This window comes from Gordionus sp. m RMFG-2023, chromosome 1, assembly GCF_954871325.1.
Source record: "Gordionus sp. m RMFG-2023 chromosome 1, tfGorSpeb1-WG-v2, whole genome shotgun sequence".
Classification (NCBI taxonomy): Eukaryota; Metazoa; Nematomorpha; class Gordioida; order Chordodea; family Parachordodidae; genus Gordionus; species Gordionus sp. m RMFG-2023.
The window spans coordinates 29,851,938-29,878,427 of record NC_088775.1 but is presented as its reverse complement, the minus strand read 5'-3'; the positions used below and the strand labels follow the sequence as shown (position 1 = coordinate 29,878,427).

The following is a 26,490-nucleotide window of genomic DNA, read 5'->3' as shown; positions in this document are numbered from 1 at the left end:
ATTATCTTTTTTATATATTATATTAAAATAAACTTATTTTGATTTATTAGGTTGAAAAATGATTTTTTTGTAGAAATTTAAAAAAATATATTATAAAAGCTAAATAACTTTTAATTAATTATTTAATTTATATAATAATGATGCTATCAAAGGAAAATTATATAATACTATCTCGACAAATAACATCATGTGAAATTAATTATGAATTTTGTTGGGAAATATTCAGTTTGTCGAGTGTAGAGGGATATGGGGCATCATTGTGAAAGCTCAGTTTTTCGGGAAGATCTATTAAGCCTAGAACGATGGTTGAATGAGATAGTAACTGCTGTATTATAATTGGATGAATACGGTATTCTTTCATCTCATCACGGTACACCTAGTCTATATTTATTGATGATGTTACCACCTCTTTTCCCCCACAGTTTTCTATTTTTTTCCCCTTTAAATTCAGTCTAGTTTTTTTTTCTCAGAAGCTTTTTTTCAGGAATTCTGGGGCCTGATACTCAATTTTTTTTATATATATGTTTTCAAAAAAATTTAAATAGTTAAACACAGCCTGACCAAATAACTAAATCTATTAATTAATAATTTTTTCTATAAAGTAGGCTATATATATAGAGAAAATAAAAAAATGTATTTATACAATTATAAACCAATACCGGGATACTTTGGATAGGTTTAGGACATCACTTCTAATTATAAAATTTAATGAGGAGAGTAAGCGTGGGGATACATATTTCTTATTCCTTCTAAAAAAAATTATGTGTCATCATTACTGGGGAAAAATAGAATAAAGGTATTTCTCAAATGGGGAATGAATTTTTAGTAATTCAGTGGCAAGGTTCGAAAGAGACTGACATTTATTTTTACATTTATTTACAGTAATAAATAATTGTGTTTACAAATTTAACTAATTAATGCGCAAATAAGTAAATAGTTTTTATAAATTGATAAAACATAACAAAATGTTCAACAATTTTGAATCAATAGAATGAATTATTAGATGCAAATACGAGATTATTTTTATTTTATATGAATTTTAAAAAAAAATATATAATTACGATCGGAAGAGAACATATATATTATTATTACAATTAAACTATAAATTTGTATTCAGCAAATATTATGATGTTTCAAATATATCTTATACAATATTGATTATTAACATAGTTGTTATTATTTTATGTTTAATTATTTTAAGTATCTATGTATCTATTAAATAGCGATATAGCTTTCCGATTGAAAGTATAATTTTTATTTAATCTATCCATAAGATAAAACTAAGATTGAGTCATCAAATATTTTAAGCTCTCCGCCAAACGCCTCCAGTTTACTCTCTCCTTCATGAGAGCTGTCTTCAGAACTTCCCCTTTTATAATTGTAGTTGTGCCTGTAGAGCTTTCTCGAATAAAACTTTGAGTCCGAGGGGCAGCTATAACTGCCCCTAGCCAAGTGGAAAATTGCGAGCCCCAATTATTTGTAAGATTTAGGTCCAGTTTGCAAGCGGACTCTATAATATGATCGGCGAAAGCTTGGCTAGGTATTTTATGGGAAGAATGGAAGTTCCCTAAGTAATCGTAAATGTATATAATTCGTTTAATTAGTATTGGGGGGGGGGGGGTAGGTTTTAATTGCAAGTAGCGCAATAATTAACAATTTTCCAAGTAAAGAGGAGTTTCATACTTCAATTCGGGTAAAAAAACTGGGATCCAAACTGAAACAAATATATGTTCGGTTCAGGTTCGGATAAAAATAATGTTTTAAGGTTTAAGTTCGGTTCGTAAAAATTAAAATATAGGTTTGGTTCGAACCTCTAAAAACCGGTTTGAATATTTTTGTATTCAAATCTACATTCTGATGATTATGTATAGGGAGGGAGGTTTATTTTTTTATTTTATCATAAAATAAAAAACACATACATAAAACCTTCATTTTTATTAATTGCACATTATAAAATTATATTTAAATTATAAATAATACAAATAAATATCAATGATTAATTTTAATATGAACCATATTTAACTTTATATTTATTTAAAATTTTTTTATTAGGCCGCACAATTAATATATTTTCAAGATTCGTCTCACTCATATTACATCTATAAAGAGAAGGTATAAATTTAATTGTTGAAAAACATCTTTCCACACTAATTTGGGTAGCTGGCACTGCCAGTATTAAACAATTTACATAATTCTGGGCATCGATTACTCTGATTTCTCCAATAGTTTAAAATATTCAGTTTTATTTAACCTAGATTCTTAGAAAAGTTAACTAAAATATTTATAATATTCTCCGATTTTTGTAACAGATTTTGTTTGTTATCATCTTTTTTTAAAGAAGACTTTCTACTAAATCCTCTTCAGATGAAGATGCATTAAGCGGCATTGATTCACCTTCACTAGAATCATCCACTCTTATAATATAGTTTAATTCCATGTTATGCCATATTTTAATAATATGTTCTCTAGACTTGGGTTTTCTTCTTAGTCGGAAGCACTTGATATCTATATAATAAAAATTATAAATATCATTAAAAAAATCTTATTATTTTTTATGAATAGATAGAAAAATATATAAAGTAAAATAAAATTATGAATTAAGGTAAATAAAATTATTAATTAAATTTATATAAGATATAATATATTTTTAAAACATAGCTTAAATATAGATATAGGCATGACAAAAGGCATTGTTGTTTAAAAGTTGTTTCTCTAAAATTCATAGCATCTATTATTGAACCAGCAAAGGGTTAAGTAAAATATAAATGTCGAATTTAACTTTTAGACATGCTATAAAAATCCCCTAATTTTATTTGTCCAAGTTGTAAGTTCTTGGTAGCTACTTTAATTGGTTTTAGGATATTTATCAACCCTATAATTGCTTCCCATTCCAAAGCTGTAAAATAAAGTTCATGTATGATACTGATAATTCCTCACACATATCTTTTAATTCATTCAATTTCTCCTGCATATCATAGGTTGATAACAATCTATGATAATCCAATATAGATCTTTTTAAGTTAAATTTTTTTTAGTATGATTGATATCGCTTTTGTCTCCTTAGCTTCTTGGATGCAGAACGAGCATTAATAATAATATTAGAAACTGAGCAATTTTTCAATGCATGATCTATTTCAAGTTATAAGGTATGAGATGCACATCTTATATTTATAATATTATATTGATAATCATTGTTAATTCATCAGGTACATTTGTGATACTAGTAATCATTCAGATTATCTATATTTTGTATTTGTTCTTATTCATCATTTTCAGACATTTGATTGTCTTCATCACTATCCTCCAAAAATAATTTTACTATCTTAATAAGATTTGTCCCATTGTCAGTTGTTATAGTGTATATTTGTGATGTTTTGATCTCATAATCATTTAATACTTTTATTAAAAGTATTTGTAAATTTTCTGCAGTGGGCCGTTCAAAAATTTCTTTAATCGCTAGTGTTCTCAAAACAATTTTTGCTTTTTGAATATACTGAAGATTAATCCCAATAATGAACCTGTCTAGACGAATAACACAGTAAATTTTTAGAGATAATAACTTACCATTTATTTCTTTGATATTTTGCCAAATACTTAAGGCTTATTCTGCAACATAGATATTTAAGAATTAATTTTAATTTTACCCACGTCTTCTAATATAGGATCAAGAATTTTTTTAAAACCGCTATCATCGATTAATTTGAATGGTCTGCCGTTAAAAGTGACCAACTCAGTACAAGCATCGATTATTATTTATTTTATTTAGTTTTACTGATATTTTTTGTTCTTTTAATGCTTCTTCTATCGTCTGTTGGCTTAGTGACATCATAAACCTTTTTATTTTATTAGGCTTTTGTTGTGATATTTTGTTAATTTTATAGAATTCTAGATGGTGGTTTCTTTTTAGGTGACGCTCAAGATTTATGATGGCTTCATATTTATCTGACAATCAGTAATATTACATTTTGATGTGTCATTTATAATACTATAGTAAATAATTTATGTATTAGATTTAATTTTCTCTAGGCACACTATAATTTATAAGCTTAAAATATTTTAAAAAATGCCAAATGGCAATATACTAAAGTTTATAAAAATTATGACTGACACTTATCAATCAAATGTGATTGATAATAATCTTTGAAACAATTCGAATATATTTAAACTTTTTGCAATATACTAGTAAACTTACACATAAAATTATGAGGCTCGAACCGGTTCAGAGGCATTTTAGCGGTTAGGTTCAGGTTCGGCTAGAATTTTTTTAGTAGTTTAGGTTCAATAAAAAATAGGATTTTAGCGGTTTAACGGTTCGGTTTGGATCCCTGTAAAAAATAATAAAAGTTATAAACAACCGAATCCTTTAAATTATTTATAACACCTTACCAGATTTCTTTACCACAAAATCTAAATTTTTATATAGTAAAATTGTTACAATTTACATTTTATAATAAAAGATATATATTTTATTATATATAAAGCTCATGAGAAAATTATCGTTAGATAGTAACAGATTTTATTCTTGAATTGATAAAATAAAGAAATCTTCCTCATATTTAAATTGAGCTATATCCCTTCTACTAATACCCATTCTACAAAACAATTCCTATCAAGACCGACATCTAATATTCTATTTTAAACAAGACTTTTCCCCGCTTGTCTTTATGGTGGAGGTTCTTTATTCTCGATATTTTAAAAAGAAAAGTTTTCATTTGTTCCTCCTCAATTTTATAATCAAAATTTTTTATAAAGGCTTTTACAATTAATTTTTTTGTTTAACATTTAAATTTAATTTTATCTTTAATAACAATGATTAGTATTTAAAGTAATACATGACTGGAATGTGGTAATATAATAATTAAATTAAAACCAGTAGTTATTATTATTATATTATTCCAATTAATATTATGTAAGTTATACCTTTCTTATATATGTCTAAGTCAAGGTTATAATTACGAAAAAGAGCTATATTCTATTTTTAGATTGGTCATCCCCATTAACCATATATAGTGTAATTTATATATAATTAAGAAAAAGAACTTTTATGGATAACTACTAGCACAATTATAGTGTAAATTATACCCTTCTTATATATGTCTAAGTCAAGGGTATAATTACGAAAAAAAACTATATTGAATTGCTAATATGATCCCTCCCCACTCCCCTACCAATTTATTTGATTTGTTTGTATACTAATTATTTTCTCCCTAACATCTTCTTCTCAATTTTATATAACATCTGTGTCATACATACCCCGTAATACAAATGTTTAATTCTTGTTATTATATTATCACCTACTTTCCACAGTTTTTATGATTGTTTTCCCAAAATTAATTCCCATTACCATTTGTCCCTTGATACTACTAAGTTTTTTTAAAATTATTTTTTGGGGGAGTGATGCGTGTTACATAATATGTACTATATTAACTTTTATTTTTATTATTACTCAATTTATATTAATTTAAATTGTTAATATGAGTTTGCAGCTATGTTTTATAACCGTAATTGATTTACATTTTATAAAAAAAGATATATCTTTTATTAAATATAAAGCTCATGAGAAAATTGTTGTTAGATAGTAACAGATTTTATACTTATTTGATAAAATAAACATATCTTCCTTATATTTAAATTGAGCTAAATCCCTACTACTAATACCCATTCTACAAAGCAATTCCTCTCAAGACCGACGTCTAATATTCTATTTAAAACAAGACTTTTCCCCGCTTGTCTTTAAAAATATAATATGCCTCACTTTAAAAAAAGTATATAAAAAATATATGGAGATATATTTAACCAGGCAACATAAATTGTTAACCCATGAATTTTTATTTCTCAAACATATGCAAATTCGTACTCGACGTGGATAGAGATGAGTAGGTCCTGGTGAATAAAGATACCAATAAACGGACCAGCCTCTCGGTCAAGGCGTATCCTGTGCACTCTGGAATCGAAACATCGTATACATAATTGCTATCATTCTTGAAAGAAAGAGAATGGGCGCATATAAAATAATCGTAAAATGAAGGGTCAACCGGAGGATTCCCTATGGATTTGCACCGTAAAAATTGATCCAAAAATGACAGGGCAGATTTGACTGCGGTAAATTGGTTATTGCTCAGGGTTTCAATACCTTTCAGTTTTTTCAAAATTTTAAAGTAATCATTTAAATTTTAAGATTATCGTTCATAAAAATTAAATAGCTACATTCTTTAACGCATAATTAAAAAAACTACAGTAAAAAAATATATATATATAATTAATAACAATATATGGTCAGCATCTGCAACATATATTTCCAATCAAAATTATCCGCCGAATTAGTGAATATCAATTCCGGAGCTTTATCCATCAAAGTCCTTATCAGATCCAGAGCACCTTCAAATATTGAGAGCGTATCAGCATCGGATCCGCTCGTTAAGGCAAAACCCTTAAAAAACGTTTTTTTCAAATTTGTTAAAAACAATTGTTTCACTTTTGATTTGTTATTTTATCCACATTCCTCAAACTTTAGAAGAAAAAATTGTTATTTTCAAAACAAAAGTTCTCTAAATTTTTTATGTTATATATTTAATTTAGTTATTTAGGTCACCTAGAGGCCAGCCAAATCAATTTTTGCGGGTCATTCAAAGCCAGATGGTCAAAGAACCTTTAGGCCAAGTCCTGGCCCGAATTTAGTATAAATAAAATTAGTAAATGTAATACTAACTCGAAAATTCTCGAAACTCATCTCAATTATAAGGTTATGCATTATATTAGAATATTCAGCAATAACTTATAATTTAACGATGGTTATCAATTTAGTTATATTTATTTAAAAAAATTCATAACATGAGAATGTAATATATCCCCACCTCTTTAAAATAAAATTGTTCAATCAGGCGAAAAGGGAGGAATTATAAATAAATCTTTTTTAAGCAGCCGGGCATTGTTATTGAGGTTAACGGTCTCCTGAACAGACATTATGGCTCAGTGTTGCTTTACTCACAATAATATAAGTAAGGATTTTTTTTTAAATAATGATCAATAACAGTAATTAAAATTGAAGGACCTTTACAAAAATTAACGATTCCTATATGAATGAATCATCAAATTCAAATTTTGGATGAATCAACCATCAATCATAGGTATTTAGATGATAAATTTTTTTTTATTCAAATAAATTTAAACTTGGCAGAATAAAAGGGTGGTCTCTAATTATTCGGATGTATTGTTAGGGGGGGGGGAACTAAAATTAAATGAAGTAACTTTAACTTTAAAATAAATGAATTTCCTTCTTTTTTTTGAAAATATTTAAGAACCGTTTTTTCAAATGAATTTTTTCAAGCTTCTTTAGTTTCAAAAGTCTAGACACCATATTAGAATCCGAATCACGTATTAAGGAAGTTACAAAAATGGTCAAATACTTTACCTATATCTTGACATCAAAAAAATACATTTATATATTTTTAAAAAAATACTAACTTTCTCGCGGCATTGATCGTGGAGATAACTTAGAGCATAGGCTAAGACAGGCTCGAGCAAGGCGGAACGGCAAAGTGAAATCCATGAAGAATCCGAGTTACTCGCTTTATTCCGTCCGTCTCTGGAAGACCGCGAGGCTAAAACCGCGATTCTGACTGTTCCCCAAAACCCTGCCTCGGTGCACATGAGCGGGGAGGGCGTAAAGGAGGCGGTCAGGGCCGATAGGGTCGAGAGAGATATTCGTGAGATACTGTCCGCGTCTTCTGAGGTTAAGAAAGGGAGTGAAACGAAAGTTGAGATCAAGTCGAGGGGCAGGGATAGGAGAAGGAGCGAGTCGGATGCAAGATCAAAAGCGGTAGTTAGAGTAATTACATGAAGAGTCACTGCCGCGTTCGGGAGTGAGGGACTAGGAGTGATGCCGGTCAGAAGGTTTAGAAGAGAGCAAAGTAATGGAGTGTATCGGTCGGCGAAGGCAATTATCTTGGATTATTGTAAATATGGAAAGGAAAAATAGGGCGGGGGGGGGGGCAATAAAAATTAAAAGCGATATTACATGGAACAAAAATGAAGCCAGTATAGAAATATTACACGTATGCAATTATGATCGATAGATAAATAAATATTGGGAGGAAGGTATACTTAAGTTAGCCCATCCGTCAAATTCTAAAATTGCAAAATATTATCAAGAGATAAAACCGAGACATTCATTTTAAAATTTTCAAGAACCCGTCCTAACAAAGGTGCAGGTAATTTATTATGTATTTTAAAATGTTTTGTAAATTCGTTTTAAACGTCTGGAACCTACTTTTTAAAATCTTAGGAACCCAATATTCTATTTTCGAATTAGATGTTACGCTATTAATTATATTCAAACCTACCGCCATTTATTTTCACCAGTGTTTTTTCAAAAGACGTCATTAAGGGGTCACCCGATAAAAATGATAATATACATAGTTTTTTTTTTGGATTTCAACATTTTCAATCTAAAAATTTGATGACTTATATAGCAATTTAGATGAATCGAGGTATCAACTTCCAATTTAAAAAGCTTTTAAGTATGAGGCTATTTATTAAATAAAGTTATAGCTGAATATCATAGGGCCCGACGCGACACGATTAACCGAGTGTGTTTATAAGAAAAAAATCGATATATATTTTTATGGATTGAAATTTATAAAATAAATAGTAATAAAAATAGATTTTATAAACTCGATCAGCTGCTAAATCACGTCGTATCGCACTACACCGTTTTTAATAAACATGTGACATTTTACTATATTGGCTAGATGCTCACTAGGCCAAAATCAATATTTTTTAAAATAGGGAACTCATCAAAAATATTAAATCAATTTTCGGTCCCATCCAAGATCTCGAAAAGGTTTTTCGGACCTTTTCTGTGGTTGTATATTTAACAAGACGCCAAATTAAAGTAGTCAACGAATCAAAATCCAAATTTGCCAAAATTTAACAGAGTGACAAATTTAAGAAAAATCCCAGCCTCATCATTGCGGGGGAATGGCATCGTCTTATGGCGGCTAATGGAGGTCTAAAAGGTTCCCTGTGATCTGGGTCTAGAATAGGATCACCATCTCCTTGGCGGGGTGTAAAAACCACTTAAAGGGGCGATGTCAGGAATGGCATCCGATTGTAAAAATCCTGCTACAAAATTTCCCTATGGTTACAACAAAGCATGGGCGGGGTACAGCCCAAAGTACCCTGTGGGCCTCCTCTTCCGCCTACGACAAAAAGAAGGATGGGAAACCTGGTGGAACCACGATTCATGAAAATGAAACTTATGACGGCCATAAACGACCTGATAATAGGTGGAGAAACCAGTTTAAGGGGGATTGAGTAAGGGCCGCGACATGGAATGTTGGGAGTATGACGGGAAGAGCGGGAGAAGTGGTTGATGTATTGCATAGAAGGCATATGGATGTGTGCTGCATACAGGAGACCAGATGGAAAGAAAATGGCGCATGATTGACAAGACCAGTGGCCCCTACAACGGGGGGGGGGCAAAGCAACTGCTTCAGTAAATTTGAGTGGGGGTACTTTTTTTAAAATTTTCTTTATTATTTAATTCTTTTACTGTTTTGTTACATCCATCATGATCAAGTGATTTCTGGTTTATAAATGTAATAATAAGACCCCTCCCCCCAACTTAATATTTAATTACATATATATTGACGGAAATTTTGGTCGATGTTTAATAAATTAGGTTTTTATCCGAGATTTCTTGTCATAAATTATTTTTCCAATTTTAAAATATGCCTAAAAATATTAACCAAAAAAAATACAAATGCCTAATTAAAAATTGCAAATCGCATAATATAAGAGATGATAAATGGATAGATCACATTAGAAAAAGACATGGTGGGCTTAATTTTAACGATATAATGTATATACAACAAAATGAAGAAAGAAAAAGGGATAAAAAAATAAGGGATTAAAAACGAAATTTTATTCAAATCTATTATCATATAATAACATAAATATTCTCATTGAAACCATGAAAAATATGGTTATAAAAAAATTCAAAATGAGATTACATTTAACAAGTGCTTTTCAATCATAGTTGATGGCACATATGATGTTTCGAAATCAGAAGCAAGAGCTTTGATAGTAAAATATGTTGAAAATAGTGAGACGCCGAAGCCTGCTGAAAGACTGATTGACATATATTGTACGGGAAATACCACAGGTCTCGATATTAAGCATAATATAATATCCAAACTTGGCTCGATAAATTTACCCCTTGAATTCCTAGTTGGGAAAAGTTATGATGGCGCCTCAAACATGAGTGGAAGAATCAATGGTTTGCAGGCCTTGATTGAGCAGAGTCGCCAAAGGCATCTTATATTTGGTGTTATTCGTCGATTAAATTTAGTCATTGTTCAATTATGCCAATCAATTAAAGAACTTCGAAATATTCTAGGAATATTAGATTAAATATATATCTATTTTAATGGTGTAAAAAGATATGAGGTACTCAAAAAATGTCAGTGTAATGGTCTGAAAAAATCGCAACGATTTCTACGCATCAAGAATACCACTCGGTAATAGTACCTTATTTATTTAGATTTTAAATGTTTTTTTATTTAGAAGCTGGCTATCGTCATATAAAGCTATTGTAAAATTTTTTCTACTTTATGATGCCTTGAGGGCAGCTTTAACAAATTTAAAGGGTTCTGAAGATCCTGCCACTTCCACTAAGTGCTATAATCTTTAGAATAGAAAAATTTGATTTAATCTTATCTCTTTGTGTTTTGGATAAAATATTGTTGATAACAAGTTTGGCTTGTACAAAATTGCAAACCATTTGGAAGGATATAGGGTTTGCAATAAATTAAATTCAATTGGCAAAAGATTGCTTGATTAATTTGAGAAGTATAATATAAATTATTCTCTAATTATTTTTTAATCTAATAGATAATAACACTGAATTTTTGGATGTTTTTTATAGTTGTTTTATGCTGCACTCGATTTGATTATTATGAGTTTAACGAAAGATTTAATGATGATTCGATGAAAATTTTGCATCAAACATCATTTTTTACGCCAAAGGGAATAGCAGAAAAATAAATTATTAAAGAAGATATCGAGGATATCTGTGAATTTTACAATTTAAATTCAAGTCAAATTTTCGAAGAAATGTTGAAGTTTAGAAATATTTATAAGATGGCCAAAATGGGAAATGTAATTATTACTCATGACCTAGAAGTTCATGAATCTAAAGATTTATCAGATTCTGAGAATTGTAAATTTATTTAATTAAAATATTTTTACCAATACATTATTTAACTTCTTCTGATGATTACGATTCAGATTGGAAAAACTATTCATTTATTTTACCTTGTCTACTTTTAAATTTTTCTGCTTTCCCTAATTTAAGAATTTTATATAAATATTTATTAACCATTCTTACAACCTCTTGTACTGCCGAAAGAGTCATGACTAAAATTAAATTAATTAAAACAAGACTTCGTAGTACCATGAAAGATTCATTTCTCAATAATTTAACCATATTATCAATGGAAAAAAATTTATTTAAACAATTAAATATTGATGAAATTATAAATTCTTTCGCTTTCTCTTCTCCTAATTTATCTAAATTATTAATTTAAAAATAATATTTATAAAGTATATATTTTTTTGCATTTTATTTATATTATATATTAAAAATTGATGCAATAAAAATTATTTTTGAAATTTATGGGTGTCATAAAATAATTATCATTTTTTCGAGGGGGGGGGGTACTTTTCAGGAGGGTATTCTGCTTAATTTGCTCAGAAAGTGTAGGGGCCACTGGGCAAGACTAGTGAAAAGTAAAAATTCTTTTGGCAAGGAAGTAATGATGGTAAGGCTGGAGTTGGGGTATTGGTTGCAGAGAAATTGGTAGATAAAGTAGTCGAAGTGAGAAGGCTAGACAACCAGATAATGGTTATCAAGATGTTTGGTAGAAAGCAATATAATATTATCTCGACATAAGTTCCTCAGGTTGGAAGAAGTGAAGAAGAGAAAGATATATTTTGGGACAGTCTATTGGGGGTGACATCGAGACTGGCAGAAGGAGAGAGTATTATCCTGGCTGGTGATCTGAATGGACATGTAGGAGCGAGTAGTGAGGGTTATGAAGGAGTACATGGAGGGTACAGTTACGGTATTAGGAATTTGAAAGGGGAGAGGATTTTAGATTATAGTGATGCTATGGATATGATTGTCTGTAGAAAGAATCAGAGAAGCTTGTGACTTATAAGTCGGGTAGTACCAAAAGTGTGTGGATTATTTGTTATTAAGGAGATGTGAGTAAAAAATGTGAAAGTGATACCGGGAGAGGAATGCATTAATCAGCATCGACTAGTTATAGGAGATCTTACTTTTATAGGCGCCAGGATCAATAAAAGAAAGTTTGTGCCAAGACTGAAGGTCTGGAAATTGAAGGAGAGTGCAAGGCAATTCAATATGACATTGGCGATAAAGGAGACGGAGGTGGCACAAGAATCTGGGGTAAATGACAAGTAAGAAGCCATGAAGAAAGCCAGGGTGATGACAACTGAGGAGGTATGTGGATGGACAAAAGGGCCGCCTAGACATAAGGAGACTTGGTGGTGGAACCCGGAGGTAGCGAAAGCTGTGGATGAGAAACGCAGGTGCTTCAAAGAATGGTATAATAGTATAAAGATAATAGTGATACCGATATTTACAAGATGGCGAAAAGAAATGCTAAGAAGTTAATAGCAAAGGCGCAAGAAGAAAAAAGGCAGGAGTTTGCTAAAGAAATGGAATGCGCTGAAGGAATGGGAAATGTGGCTCGAATGGCAAAGCAGATGACAAAAAAGAGGCAAGATGTGGTAGGTGTTAAATGTTTGAAAAATATGGAAGGAAAAATGGTGATTGATAGTAATGATATTAAGAACACCTGGAAGATCTACATGGAAGGACTTTGGAACGAAGAAAATGAATGGGATAATAATGTTAGTTGTGCAAAGGTAGAAGGTCCAGGGTGTAAATTTGGCAAGGATGAAAGCAGTCAAAAAGATGAAAAAAGGGAAGGCATCGGGGTTAATGATGGATGTATCAAAGATGTTTAAAGGTTCTGATGGCTTAGGGATTGAATAGTTAATGAATTGGCAAATCAAATTGTCACAGAAGAAACTATTCCCGAGGACTGGCGAAGAAGTATAATTATCCCAGTATACAAGGGAAAAGGCGATCCTTTAGATTGCCGGTCTTACAGAGCTATTAAACTCTTGGAATATGCAATGAAGGTATTTGAGAGGGTGTTAGAGAAGCGGATAAGGGAACAAACTAAAATTGATGAAATGCAGTTTGGTTTTACATCGGGGAAAGGCACAACAGATGCCATTTTTGTGGTAAGACAAATACAGGAGAAGTATCTTGCGAAGGAAAACTGTATTATGGGTTTGTTGACTTGGAGAAAGCATTTGACAGGGTGCCGCGTGAGATTATTAGATGAGCCTTGAGAAAATCAGGTGTGGAGGAATGGTTGATTATGGCAGTGATGGCAATGTATGTGAGAGCACAAACTGCATCACGGACGGATGATGGATATAGTGAAAACTTTGAAGTGAAGGTAGAAATTTATCAAGAATCCATGCTGAATCCATTATTATTCATCTTAACAATGGATGTGGTGGCACGAAGGACTTCCGTGGGAGATATTATATGCAGATGATCTTGTATTAATGGCAAACAGTGAGTAAGAATTGAGGGATAAAATTAGTAAATGGAGGATGGCTATGGAAGCAAAGGGCCTAGAAAAGAATATAGCAAAGACAAAGGTGATGATTGGTGGGGAAAATCTAAAGATGGAGGAATCCGGTAAGTGGCCTTGTGGTCTATGTGGGAAAGGATCTGCTAGAAATTCAATCCAATATACCATATGCCATAAATGGGTACATAATAGATGTAGCGGGAAAAAAGGAAGTTTATGTTATCAAGAATGACTTTTATATGTAGATCGTGCAAGAAAGGGGTATATAATAATGATAACGTAGAAAATGATGGTTTGGTTATTGGCAATAGGTTAACCCTAGAAAAATTGGATAAGTTTTGTTATTTGGGTGATATGCTAAACGCAGATGGTGGTGTAGATTCTGCCGTTGTTGCAAGGGTCAGACAAGCATGGAAGAAGTTCAGAGATGTCGTCTATTCTAACAAATAAAAAAGTCTCTCTGAAGTTAAGGGGAAAGTTTACTTAAGCTGTGTGAGGAGTTGTTTAGTTTATGGCGGAGAAACATGGGCAATGAAAACGACTCACGAAGCCAAATTAGAAATAACAGAGATGAGAATGATTAGATGGATGTGTGGGGTTTCTCTGAGAGAGAGAAAAACTAGCAAGGAATTGCGAGCAAGATTGGGTATAAAAATGATTGGAGTGATAATGCGACGAAATAGACTCAGATGGTTTGGGCATGTGGAACGTATGACAAAAGATGACTGGGTAAAGAGATGCACCTTGATGGAAGTAGGAAGATCAAAACCTAGAGGAAGGCCCAAGATGACGTGGACAAATGTGATAGCGGCGGATATGAGAAGCATGAATCTTACAAATATTGGTTTTCAGGACCGTCAGAAATGGAAAAGAGAAATCAGAGGGAAAACTGGCCTACCTGGGTAAACCTGGAAATCGCCATAAAACGGAGAAAAGAAGAGTACCAGTTCTTTTTAAAATTCTAAATAGGACTAAAAATATAGAAATATCAATACTTCTAAGCTTATTTTAAAGATATATTCGACCTCATGTCAAAATCCATCATTTAATAAAAAAACCAAAGGGTCCAATTTCTGAATAGAATTCAAAACAAAAAGTGTTAGGTGGCATAATTAAAGACTACCTAAATAAATAAAACAATGAAAAGATAAAACATTATATACTAACCATTTTGCAAACGAGACAGTATTTAAACAGACTCTTCTTCCTTTCCTCAGGAGTATATTCTTCTCTCTCTCTCGCCACATCAAATACTTCATTTTTGACCTGACCATCCAAAGCGTTGTGGAAGAACATCAAAGTGGCGTCAGAGGGTGAGATGACGGAAAGCGTATCTTTAAGGGCTTTTAAGATTTAGAAATTTAAAAATAAAAAGAGTTTTCAGAAAAAAGTGATATTTTTGAAAAAGGTAAAGTTTAAATCTAACCATATGCAATATGTTATATATTATATCAAATTAAGTGTATATAAAATAATTTATAGCAGTAATGTCACTATGGGGGAGGGCGCACAGGAGTTGGAGCCACCTAAAATAGTCATTTTTAAAATTTTAACTAAAAAAAGTCATTTAAAATTTTAAAAAAGTGTTATTTAAAAAAAAAAATTCGAGCCCTCCTGAAATTGTAAAAGCTTGTGACGCCACTAATTAAGAGCTCAATAAGGATAATTAACTTTAACTAATTTTAACCTTTAAGATAACTATCCAGAGCGGTCACCATTCTACACACCCCTTTCAACCAGTCCTCAAGAAGGATTCGCTTATCCAGTTTCATCACTATGGCCTGCTCTAATGGATCGAGCAAAGAGTTCAACAAGGTAAGGAAAGGGGCGAAGTCGAGAGCTAAACTCCCAGAAGTCAAATAGGTTTGGGTAGACAGGTAACGGTTGGGTAATGAATGAACCGTGAGGTGTGATAGCAAGGGGGTTACTCGAGGATAAACAAGATAAGCTTGGGTGGGCTCGTTGAGGTTGGTAGCGTTGTAATAGTGGTGGAGAAAAGTCTTGTGAAAGTTTTATTTTATGTTAGGAATATCGATCATTATAAATGTGAGCCTCTGAAGTAGCCAATCAAATAAAATTAATTTCCTGCAAAATGGTAAAATTCGCAATAAATTATGTCAACCGACCAAAGCCGTAGCCATGGGGGCCAGCCTTCCCCTCCCAAAAAAATCAGCACCCAAACCTAGCCCTTAAAAGTTTTGGCCCCCAAATTAAAAAAAGTAGTTATTAAATTTTAATTCATCATTAACGATTAAATCTAAATGAAAATACAACAAAATTTTTAGAAAAATTTTATTTATTTTATACATATTAATAAACATGAAAAACCTGAGCATAATTATTCGTTTTTTTTGTGAAGAAATCGAAGAAAATTTAATAGGAATCATTTATTTACAATGTCTTTCTGCTGAAAGCATTACCAATTGTATTTTAATAGCCGAAATGGAGGAGTAAAAACGCTGCTTCAAAAAAATTAATAAAAAAGTACCTTACATATATTGCTACAATCACCAGTTGCACCTTGTGGTTCAAATTAGTATAGTAATATTTAGTGCTGTAAACATTTTTAAAAAAATCGAACGCGTTCGCGTTCAACGTTCATTGACAAAAATCGAACTCGTTCACGTTCAAATTCAAAAAAAGGAACGCGTTCATCATGCGTTCAAAATTTTATAAATTTTTTTTAAAATTTAATTTAATATAAATAAATGCCTTATATTTTTCAACACAATATATTAGCCATGATAAAAAAATAATAGTTTTATTTTGAAAATATAATTATAAATACAATATAATAGAGCGATAAAAAAATAAATTTATAAATTTTTTTCTTAAATACTAATATTAAAATGCCTTATTATAATTAACTATATATATATTATGTAATTATTTTTACTTAGAACAATTAAAATAAATTATTAACTGGCTATATAGTTATACATATTATATAATATAAAATAATTAATGTTACAATCAGATGTCTTTTTTAAATTGGAGCTTGAAGATGTTGACACTGATATAATACTTTTTGGACACATTTTACATTTGGTAACTATTGAATTACCTTTTGATTTTAAAACAGTGAAATATTTTTGAATTTGGGCCATGGTAATTCTAATTCATCTAATATTGAATTTTGATTTTCAGAATCTGATGATGAAATATTTATATCCATGCAAATGCTAATCTATTAAATTAAAATATAAAATATTCAAATTAATAGACTTTAATCTTATCTTCTCTAGCAGTAGCACGTTATGGTACGTTAATTGCAATATGAAAGAGGAAAAAGTAAAAACAGCTGATTAAAAAATATAAGACTTTTTTGTTAAAAAATTGGATTAAATATTAATTTTTCAAATAAATAAAAATATAAGACTTTTTTGTTAAAAAATGCGGATTAATATTAATTTTTCAAATAAATAAAAATAAAAAGTGTTTATAAAATTGAACGAACGTAAAATTGAACGCGTTCACGTTCAAAGTTCGTCAAAAAAAAGGAACGCCGTTCATCACCTTTTTTCAAAAAAACGAACTTCGTTCTTGAAAGCGTTCGTTTACAACACTAGTAATATTGTTTAAATTATTAATTTATCTAATGGATTGAATAATTTTTTTCTGGCGTTTTAACTTATCATGCAAAAATACAGGCCATATTCTTAATACCTTTAGACCGGGGGAGGGTCTGGTCATTTAGAAACATCTCGTATTATTTATAAGAATTTTGAAGCTGGTGAAGTATCTTTTTACTTTCTTAATATAACTAACTCTGAGATTTCTACTCACGATTCAGTCAAAGCCTCTGGTATTTTATCTCATATTGGCTATTTTAATTTATGGGTATTAACGACAATAAATCCATTAAATAAGTATCTACAGTAAGAAGGTACTAATATAGTTGATACTAAAAATTATATTGATTCCACAATTAATATATTAAAAATTAAAAGTGATAATTATTTTGATTTGATAAGAATTTAGGCTGAGAAACTTCTATCAAAATTTAATCTTATTCCTCATAAATCATCAAGGTTACAAATTTGATTGTGAAAAGGACTTCAATTGGAGTTCTTTAAAGAATAATTATTCTAAAATTATTGATTATTTCGTAAATAGTTTTTTAGATAGATTTACGTAAAATGATTATAATATTTTATCATGTTTTAATAGAATACCCCTCCCCTCATGACCCTGATTATTTTATATAGATCAATTGACCCCATTAGAATCATATTAAACTTAAATATGGAAACGTTACATCATGAAATGAAAATAACAAAGGGACAGATAAAGAAACCAAATTTTGAAAATATCATATATATTATGTACAAAAAATCTCATTTTGCATTTAAAGAATTGTATAAATGCTACTCAATAGCCATCGTCATGTATCATATCAACGGCTTTTGTGAAGTCACTAAATAAGCACTAGAGAATCAATGAAAAATCGATGAAAACAATATTTAGTATTAATGGCTTATTGAAAAAAAATAATACTGAATTTAGCTTTTAATTCACATATATTAAAATTTAAAAAATTGTCTTTAAATTTTTAATAAAAATAGCAAAAAAATTATACGATTGTCTAACTATCTGTATTCTTTCAAAAAATATCGCCCCCCCCCCTCAAGTAAACAGTTGGCCCTCCAGCTGGAAATTCCTGGGTATGGCTCTGAGACCGACACAAACTACGTTTTATTATTTTGCTATAAAATATTTTTTTATAAGAACCTTAATTCCTATGGTGGAAGCGAATAAAGATATTTGTGTGAACTGTCAACTATTCAAATTTTTATTTGCTCTATGTTTTTTTATTAAAATGAATATGGAAGAGCCCAACAAATAAATCAAAAAAATTGCAAAATACGTTTAATGATAGAACATATGGAAAAATGCTTATAATAGTGCGTACAAATTGAACGTTTCAACGCAGCGTTTTAAAACGCATATCAATAATTTAAAATACAAAACGCAAACGTACTCAAATTAAACGAATGCAATTAAAATACGCAGCTTTGAAATGTTCAATTTGTGCGCACTTACGTTTTATTATTTTGCTTTAAAATATTTTTTTATAAGAACCTTAATTCCTATGGTGGAAGCGAATAAAGATATTTGAGATGTGAACTGTGAACTGTCAACTATTCAAATTTTTATTTGCTCAATGTTTTTTTATTAAAATGAATATGGAAGAGCCCAACAAATAAATCAAAAAAATTGCAAAATACATTTAATGATAGAACATATGGAAAAATTCTTAATGCACAAAATTGGGGCTGTAGGATATGGTTCATCTAATCAATACAATATTATCTTTTCTTGCTTGCATATGGGTACGAAAAAATGTCTTACCTCATATCAATACATTATAAAAATTTACTTAAGATTATAAATTATTTTGTAGAGGAGACTGAAGTAAAACATTAGGTATTTTGTATTTTTTTACCATAAAATTTTGAAATTTAAAGGAAAGCTGAACATTTTTAGATTTAGATGTAATCAAATCCCTCATCTACAAAATAAAAAAGTGTAGTTCTCTACCTTACTTTAAGAGCTAAGATTAATTATGTGAAGTGTGCCATTTTCGTCAGTTTACCCTTTACCCAGGGTAAAGTGGCTAAGCATCAGGAAAAAGTGGTTAAAATAAAATTGAACAAAATTATAGTGTTTATTTGTAAAAAAATATTGCAATTTTGAAAACTATTCATCACTTTAAGTATAAACTAATCACCGAAATGTAAAACGTTTTATCAAAAATAGCACATCTTGAGTGTGCTCATTTTGGGCATATCTCATACTCTTCACTTACACTGTGTGACAAATTTCGACTTGATTTTTTGGGAGAAAATAAAATAAACATGTTTTAAGACAGTTTTTTATGCATATTATAAATCTTGCTGTCAGTTTTTTTCTAGCACGTCAGGTTTTTTATTTATTTTAGGTTAAAGTGGCCAAAAATGTCATTTTTAGCACTTTTTGAAGGTTTATAACTTCGGTTCTAATGATCCCTACAACTAAAAAAATATCTAAATTTTTGCAGCAAACTTATTATTATTATACATTTTTTTTTATAAAATCCTTACTCAATTTTTAAACAACCTATATTTTTTAAATTTACCTTTATTTATAAAGTCTTTTTTAATATAGCTTACATTTAATATATTTATTTATTGTGGTTTTCGTTCTCAAAAAAAATTAATGAAAGAAATTAAATGTTTAAGAAAAATTATAGCCGCACAAAAAAATAATTCTTCTCCTTTCATCCTACTCTTTATTTGGCATTATTATTTATTGCCCATACTACGGGTTCAAGGTACTCCATTAGAAAATCATATATTTTGATATAAATTGATTAAAAAAACAAATATTCTTGAATACATCTAAAAAAGATAAATATTAATAAAAAATATGAAAAAATTACCAATTATTGCATTTTAAATGAATTTTGCTTCAAAAATGCTCAATTCAAAAAGAGTACAAATCAAAAAAGTGGGTACAGATATCTGATTTTGGTATAAATTGATCATAAATGCTTAAAATATTACTAAATACAACTAAAAAAGATAAATATTACCTTAATTTTGCTTTAAAAATGCTTCATGCAGAGAAAATTCAATAAAAGTACAAATTAAAAAGTTCGAAAATATCTGTACCGACTTTTTTAATTTATAGATTTTGGTTAAATTTTCACGGCATAGAGTACTTTTGAAACATAATTAGAATTAATATATAATCTTGAGCATATTTGAAGCAAAATTATATAAAATTTATCTTCTAAAGTTAATAATTTTGAGAGTAATTTAAATTGAAAACTTAAGACCCCCAAAACGAAATTCTTTACCATTTTTCTCAAAAACCAATCGATAAAAAATTATAAAAATTAGTAAATTTATAAAGAAATATAAGTTTAACACTATCACCAATTTTCAGGGATTTTTATTCGATACCTTTTAAAATATATCAGTATAAAGACCTAAATTTTACCATTTATGAGATTTCGAAAAGTTGTCTTTATACGGTAATATTTTTAAAACTTGACGTGTAGAGAAAATTTGGAAAACGGATTCGAACTCAGCGTCAAATTCTGCACCAAAACTTGTTTTTATTTTCTTCTCCCATTTTTTTTGTCACACAGTGTTATTCTTTCTATTTGGGACTATTCTCAAAATTTCATTCCAAATAACACAAACTATTTATTAATGTTCCTTTTTGATCAAAAGTATATTTTTAAATGGTGTAAACAATAATATTTAAAAATTATCTTTTTACAACTTAAATCAAACGAAGCATTATAACCGTTTTACCTATAATAACTTTACCCCAAAGTAATATATATTGTACAAATCGATATTGCGTGACTTCTAGTTAAACTATAAACTTCCAAAATATTTTATTTTATAGCTATGGCTTTAAGGAACATGTATACATTTTAATTTCTGAGATTATTATATTTAGCTTAAAAAAAACTATAGGGTGATTTTTATAATTTTTGAGTAAAAAACAGATTTTGGCAAAATATATCAAGAAGAACATAGGTAAGGAATTGGGTATAAAAATACATCACACTAAATTTAAGGCCTTTATGTTCAAAGGTTAAAAAGCTATACATATTAAAATATTTACCACGTCAATAGCTTTATCGCGGTCTCTCCTAAGCAACTTATAATGTTAAAATATTTATTAAGAGGCATTGGTTATACATTAAACCTATTGTTAAACATGACGATATATAAATATTTCAAATTTAAATAATTAAAAATCTCTAAATAAATCAAGATTCGTTATTTAATCTACTTATATTTTATTTTGTCATTCTTGTATTTCTTATTTAATTTATTCTAATTTTCTTAACTTAAAATTTCTTTTTCTTCTTATACAGAAAATGATATTTTATTGACCTTAGATATTTTATAACTTAGTATTATTTTTGTACTAACATAATTATATTTTAGTATATTATATAATGTAAATTTAAAAATAATAAGATTTTCCTTTATAGCTTGCCATCATGTTGAGATTGTTTTGCTAGTTATTGCTATCGATCGGCAGTGTGTAGCTTGATCACTAGCGTTATCTATTTCGTTTTGTTTGTAGTGTTACAGTATATAGTCCTTATAATTTTTGTTTTATTATCCTTTTTAAGTTATAAACACTAACCTTTTTAAATTCTATAAAAAAAATTTATATTTACACACCTCTCTGAAAATCGCAAATCGACTTGCGATTTTGAAATTCTAGGTAAGTATCTTAGGCTCATTGCGATATTATCATAATTTGTGCTCTTCGGCCTATTTTGTATATTTCATTTTGCTCTTCGTCATGTATATTATTGTATATCATGATATATTTTGCTTTTAACAATACTAAGGAAGCAAAAGATATTCGCTTTTCTTTTTCATCACCTTCTATTGCCCCCAATCCTCTTTTGAGTGCATCATCAGCTACTCCTATTGGTAAATCGGGTGAAGTAACACTTAATGTTGAAGGTTGACTAATTAACATTTTTAATTTATCGAAACTCTTCTGATGTTTTTCAAGCTCGCGTGGGTGATTCAAATACTCTAAGAGGGGAATGTTACAACGGTATAAATATAAACTTTAAAAAAAATTTTTTAAAAATTAGTAATTATAACTTAAAAATGAAAATAATAAATATTCGGTAATTACGATGACTATATCAATACTACAACATTACAAACAAAGTGAAATTGATAACGATCAAGATGCGGATTGGTGATCGATAACAATAACTCAGAATCAACTTGTTAATCCAACGATCACGAAATAGTGCAATGGATTTTCAAAGAGAAGAATTTTATACATTAGGATACATATTAATATAAACTTAATCTACTTATATTTTATTTAGTTATAATTTTCCTAAGTCATAATTCTTTTTTTTATTGTACAAAAAAACTTTAAAATTTAGTCCTGGTCATATCATTCCTTTTTTTAGAGTTTTGATATAATTCATGTAATAAAAAATATTTTAAACTCAAGAAATTTATAATATAATTAATATAATTTAAATTTAAAAAAAATTCTAAGCGAAAAAATTTTAAAAATTTATAGCAATGATAAATTGCGCCAATACATTGTCGATCTAGAATTGGAGTGATCCACTTGAAATTAGGAAAAACGTTTAATGTTTAGATTCAAATATAAGAAAAACTTATAGATTAATATAAGTAAAAAATCGAGAGCCAAATGATGGCCTAATAAAATTTTACAAAAATATTTTAGAGAAGATTTTATTAGATAAAATGAATATGCAAGTGGAACAAAATAAAAACTTGCATATTTTTTTTTGTCCAAGATGTTCCATCTCAATTTTATTAATTAAATAAAAGCAAAATAAATAGAAATAACTACTATATAAATCATCAAATTATGTATTATAGACACAATCTTTAATTAATTCTAATTTATCTATAGAAAAAATAATTTAGCTGAATAAAAATTATGTCAATAATTAATTGGTAATTTTTCCCGTGCATATTTTATAGTAATTTTTTTTATAAAATAAAAGGTTCATAGCGGATGATTATAAAATATGATAATATCATAGATAGAGCATATATAGTAAAAATAACAAAAATAGCCCGCCAAATAATTAATATTTTTAAATCTAGTTTTTAATTATATATTTATTGGAAATAAAATAAACTCCCAACTCAAAAATGTGAAGTGGTGCACTCCAATTCTGGACAGACGACATTGTTTATCAGGCGTAGATAAATTTTAAAACTAGTAGCGCCACTAGGGAAGGAGAAGCATAGAGGCTTAAGCCTCCTGAAAAATTTGAAGAGCCCATTGAGAATTTATAAAAAAAATACCTTAAAAAAAGGAAAGTTAGCTTAAAAAAGTCATTTTAAAAAATAGTAAAAAATTTAGAAATTTAAAAAAAAACAATTTTTGAGCCTCAAGAGATTATAAAGGCTAGTGATGCCACCTAAAGCAAAGAATTCGTTTTTGAGCATTTTTTACAGAGGGAAATGCGATCATTATATTCTGCTTGATATATTTTATTGAAGGTTGATCATTTACCTGACAAACTTGATAAGCGCTTTGAATGTGATTTTCCTCAATCGCATCGCCAAATGCTTCAAAAACCGCCAATAAGGCCTTAAGAGCAGAATCAGAGATGAAGGGCGAATTTATTCCGCCTTTGACGCATTCAAACGCCGCGTTAAGAAATGAAGCGGTTTTCGGGCCAGCAGCTAACCAAAAATGGGAACAAAATTTGGCTTTGTAGGATGGGGTAAGCGGGTTTAAGAAACATATAGTATTTAAAAGAATTTGTTAAAATTAAAAGTGCATTACCTTTTCTCCATTGCTTTAATCAGCAATTTCCATTGCGCTCTCCACTTGGACCTATATTTTAGTGTGGTTAATTGGTTTTAGCACGACCACGGGTTTTGGTCGAAAAAATGAACAAGACCCAACCCATCCTAATGGCTCAATATGATGGACCAAATTTATAGACCCAAGCATCGTCCCAAGCACCAACCCTAAACCAACTTAATATAATATTTCATTGTGTATTTTTTGTTCATTAGTCATCAAAATATTATTATTATAATATTAAATTATATACTATGCTCGCTGATTATATCTTCTTAAATTTTCCTTGATTATCTCCTTTTCTAAATTAACATATAATTTAATTAATGGAGAAATCAATGAATATAGATAGAGATTCTAGATTGTTATAGTTATCTCGTTATATCAATTCAAATTTTATAAATTTTTACTTTTTATAGTATTTTATTTTTAATGTGTAGTGCAAAACTCATTAAAAAAATATACAAAGTAATCTAATTATTTACCTAAAACATCGAGCCTAATTCTCAGCAAAAATTCGCAACGTTTTCCGGCCTCCTCCCAAATTTGATTTCCAATCCCTTCGAATAAAATAGCCCCTAATCCACCAATCAGCGACGAGGACGGGTTTATTGGAGTGTGAAGTGACAGATAGAGGACGGCCTCTAATTCTTTAAATTTAAACGATTCCGTTAAACGTGATTCATTAGCAAAATGGGCTAGACGGGCAAGCAAAAAATCGGCAACCGGGTTAACGCCCAACACACGAATGATAGAATACCAAGCGCCCTGGCCTGTCACAAATTAATGGTTTATATATATTTAAATGAGCTTTAATTTAAAAAAGACAATTATATTCATTATTTAATGCATCTTGATTTCGGGGTTTAGGTATTAAACTTATGAACGCTTATGTGTCAATGTTACTTTTATAGGTTAGATTCAATATCATCGATAATCCATCGTATGATTTCTCAACTTGTCAATTAATATAAAATTCTAATGTTAATCGGCCCGGCTTAAGTTTTTTATTTTTTACGCACAGCGCAGCCTTTTAAAGGCAGGCGGGATATATTAAAGATCGTTTACTGATAAAATTAATTTGACTCAAAATTATTCCCGTTAAAAATTAGGTAATGGTGGAGATATTTATAATAAATTTACAGAAATAACTAAAGTGTAAAAAAATCTAGGCAATAAACCTATATCTTCCTTCCTGTATTGCTCGACGGTGCGATAAACGGAAATGGAAGGGGCGGCTCTTTTATCGAGCAATAGTGATTCATCAGCTGATCAAATTCATTTTTTAAAGTGAGTAAAAATACCTAAAATATGGCGCGAAGTAATCATTTTAATAAACATGTCATTTCGAATGTATTTTTTTAATAAAAATATTATTTATTATATACTGCATTAAATAAATAATACATTTAAAACGGTATCGTGCAAATTGGTCAAGTTACTTGGCGTTAGAAATCATTTTAAAAAAAGCAAACAGGTTTGCTTTTTTCAATACTTTTTCATTCATCATTTTGCACGTTAGTCTAGGACCAATTCTTTAAGAAGCCGTCTTTTTTTTTCACAAGAAAACCGATATTGTTACCCAGATAATAATAAAATAATAATAAAGAGATTCATTTATAATAGAAGCTATTTGCTCAAGCTATGCGATATTCATCGCTGCGTAATTTATAACAGCAGACCAATAACAGGTTAATTTATAAATACGGAAATGATGAAATCGCCACAGGTTAAAGTATAACACATACTTTTCAAGAATTAAACTTTTTAATTTTTATTAAACATATAAAACATATGTGAAGACAAAATACCAAATATGGATGTCCAGGATCAACTGAGTAAGCGATGTAAATAAAGAAAAATGTAAAACATAACTTGAAATACTCATTCACGAAAGAATAAATTGCTCGAAAATAACTAATTTAAGTTTTCTTGCATTCACCGTGGATATATTATTCTTAAAAATTCGTAGATGAAAATAAAAGGATATAGGCTCAGTAAATGTTAGTTTCAAGGAGATCAATTATATATTTTTTTAAAAAAAAAAATTTGGGAAAAATTAAATCGGATCGGAACCGAAAAAGTAGTTATACTTAAAATATATTTTTAAATATTTTTAATATTATGCTTAGACAGCTTATAAATAACCTTGTATGAAATTTGTATAAAATAATACTGTCATCTGTCAAATCTTGCATTTCCGATCTGTCCGCCAAATCCTCGCATTTGTTAAAGTCCGCTCGAGTATCGGTCTCGGTTAAAAGATCGGGACCGGTCGTCCAATAGAGAGGTAGGGCCGCTTTGTAAAGAAGCATCGGTAAGAGGCTTCTAAAAAATGGTTGGATTAAGCTAGCGAAGATCGAGCGCTTGGCAATCAAGTCTTCTTCGTCGACCTTGGAAGAAAGAGACAATGGATTTTGTAGACGAGAGGCTGGGAAACATTTTT

At 29.4% G+C, this 26,490-nt stretch overlaps 1 protein-coding gene across 2 annotated transcripts in view; it reads right to left on the bottom strand.

Annotated features, from left to right (window-relative positions):
• Nucleotides 1–1,152: 1,152 nt before the first annotated feature.
• Nucleotides 1,153–26,490, bottom strand: part of LOC135931693 (uncharacterized) — a 94,019-nt gene continuing 68,681 nt past the window's right edge. For both annotated transcript variants that reach the window (XM_065468961.1, XM_065468962.1), the window contains 10 exons: nucleotides 26,221–26,475; nucleotides 25,226–25,312; nucleotides 24,530–24,817; nucleotides 23,748–23,947; nucleotides 15,388–15,700; nucleotides 14,868–15,043; nucleotides 7,465–7,944; nucleotides 6,268–6,430; nucleotides 5,858–6,133; nucleotides 1,153–1,567 (listed from right to left, as the gene is read on the bottom strand). In XM_065468961.1, the coding sequence (XP_065325033.1) occupies nucleotides 1,281–1,567; nucleotides 5,858–6,133; nucleotides 6,268–6,430; nucleotides 7,465–7,944; nucleotides 14,868–15,043; nucleotides 15,388–15,700; nucleotides 23,748–23,947; nucleotides 24,530–24,817; nucleotides 25,226–25,312; nucleotides 26,221–26,475 (2,525 nt within the window). In that variant the 3' untranslated portion in view covers nucleotides 1,153–1,280. The remainder of the gene's footprint in view (nucleotides 1,568–5,857; nucleotides 6,134–6,267; nucleotides 6,431–7,464; nucleotides 7,945–14,867; nucleotides 15,044–15,387; nucleotides 15,701–23,747; nucleotides 23,948–24,529; nucleotides 24,818–25,225; nucleotides 25,313–26,220; nucleotides 26,476–26,490) is intronic.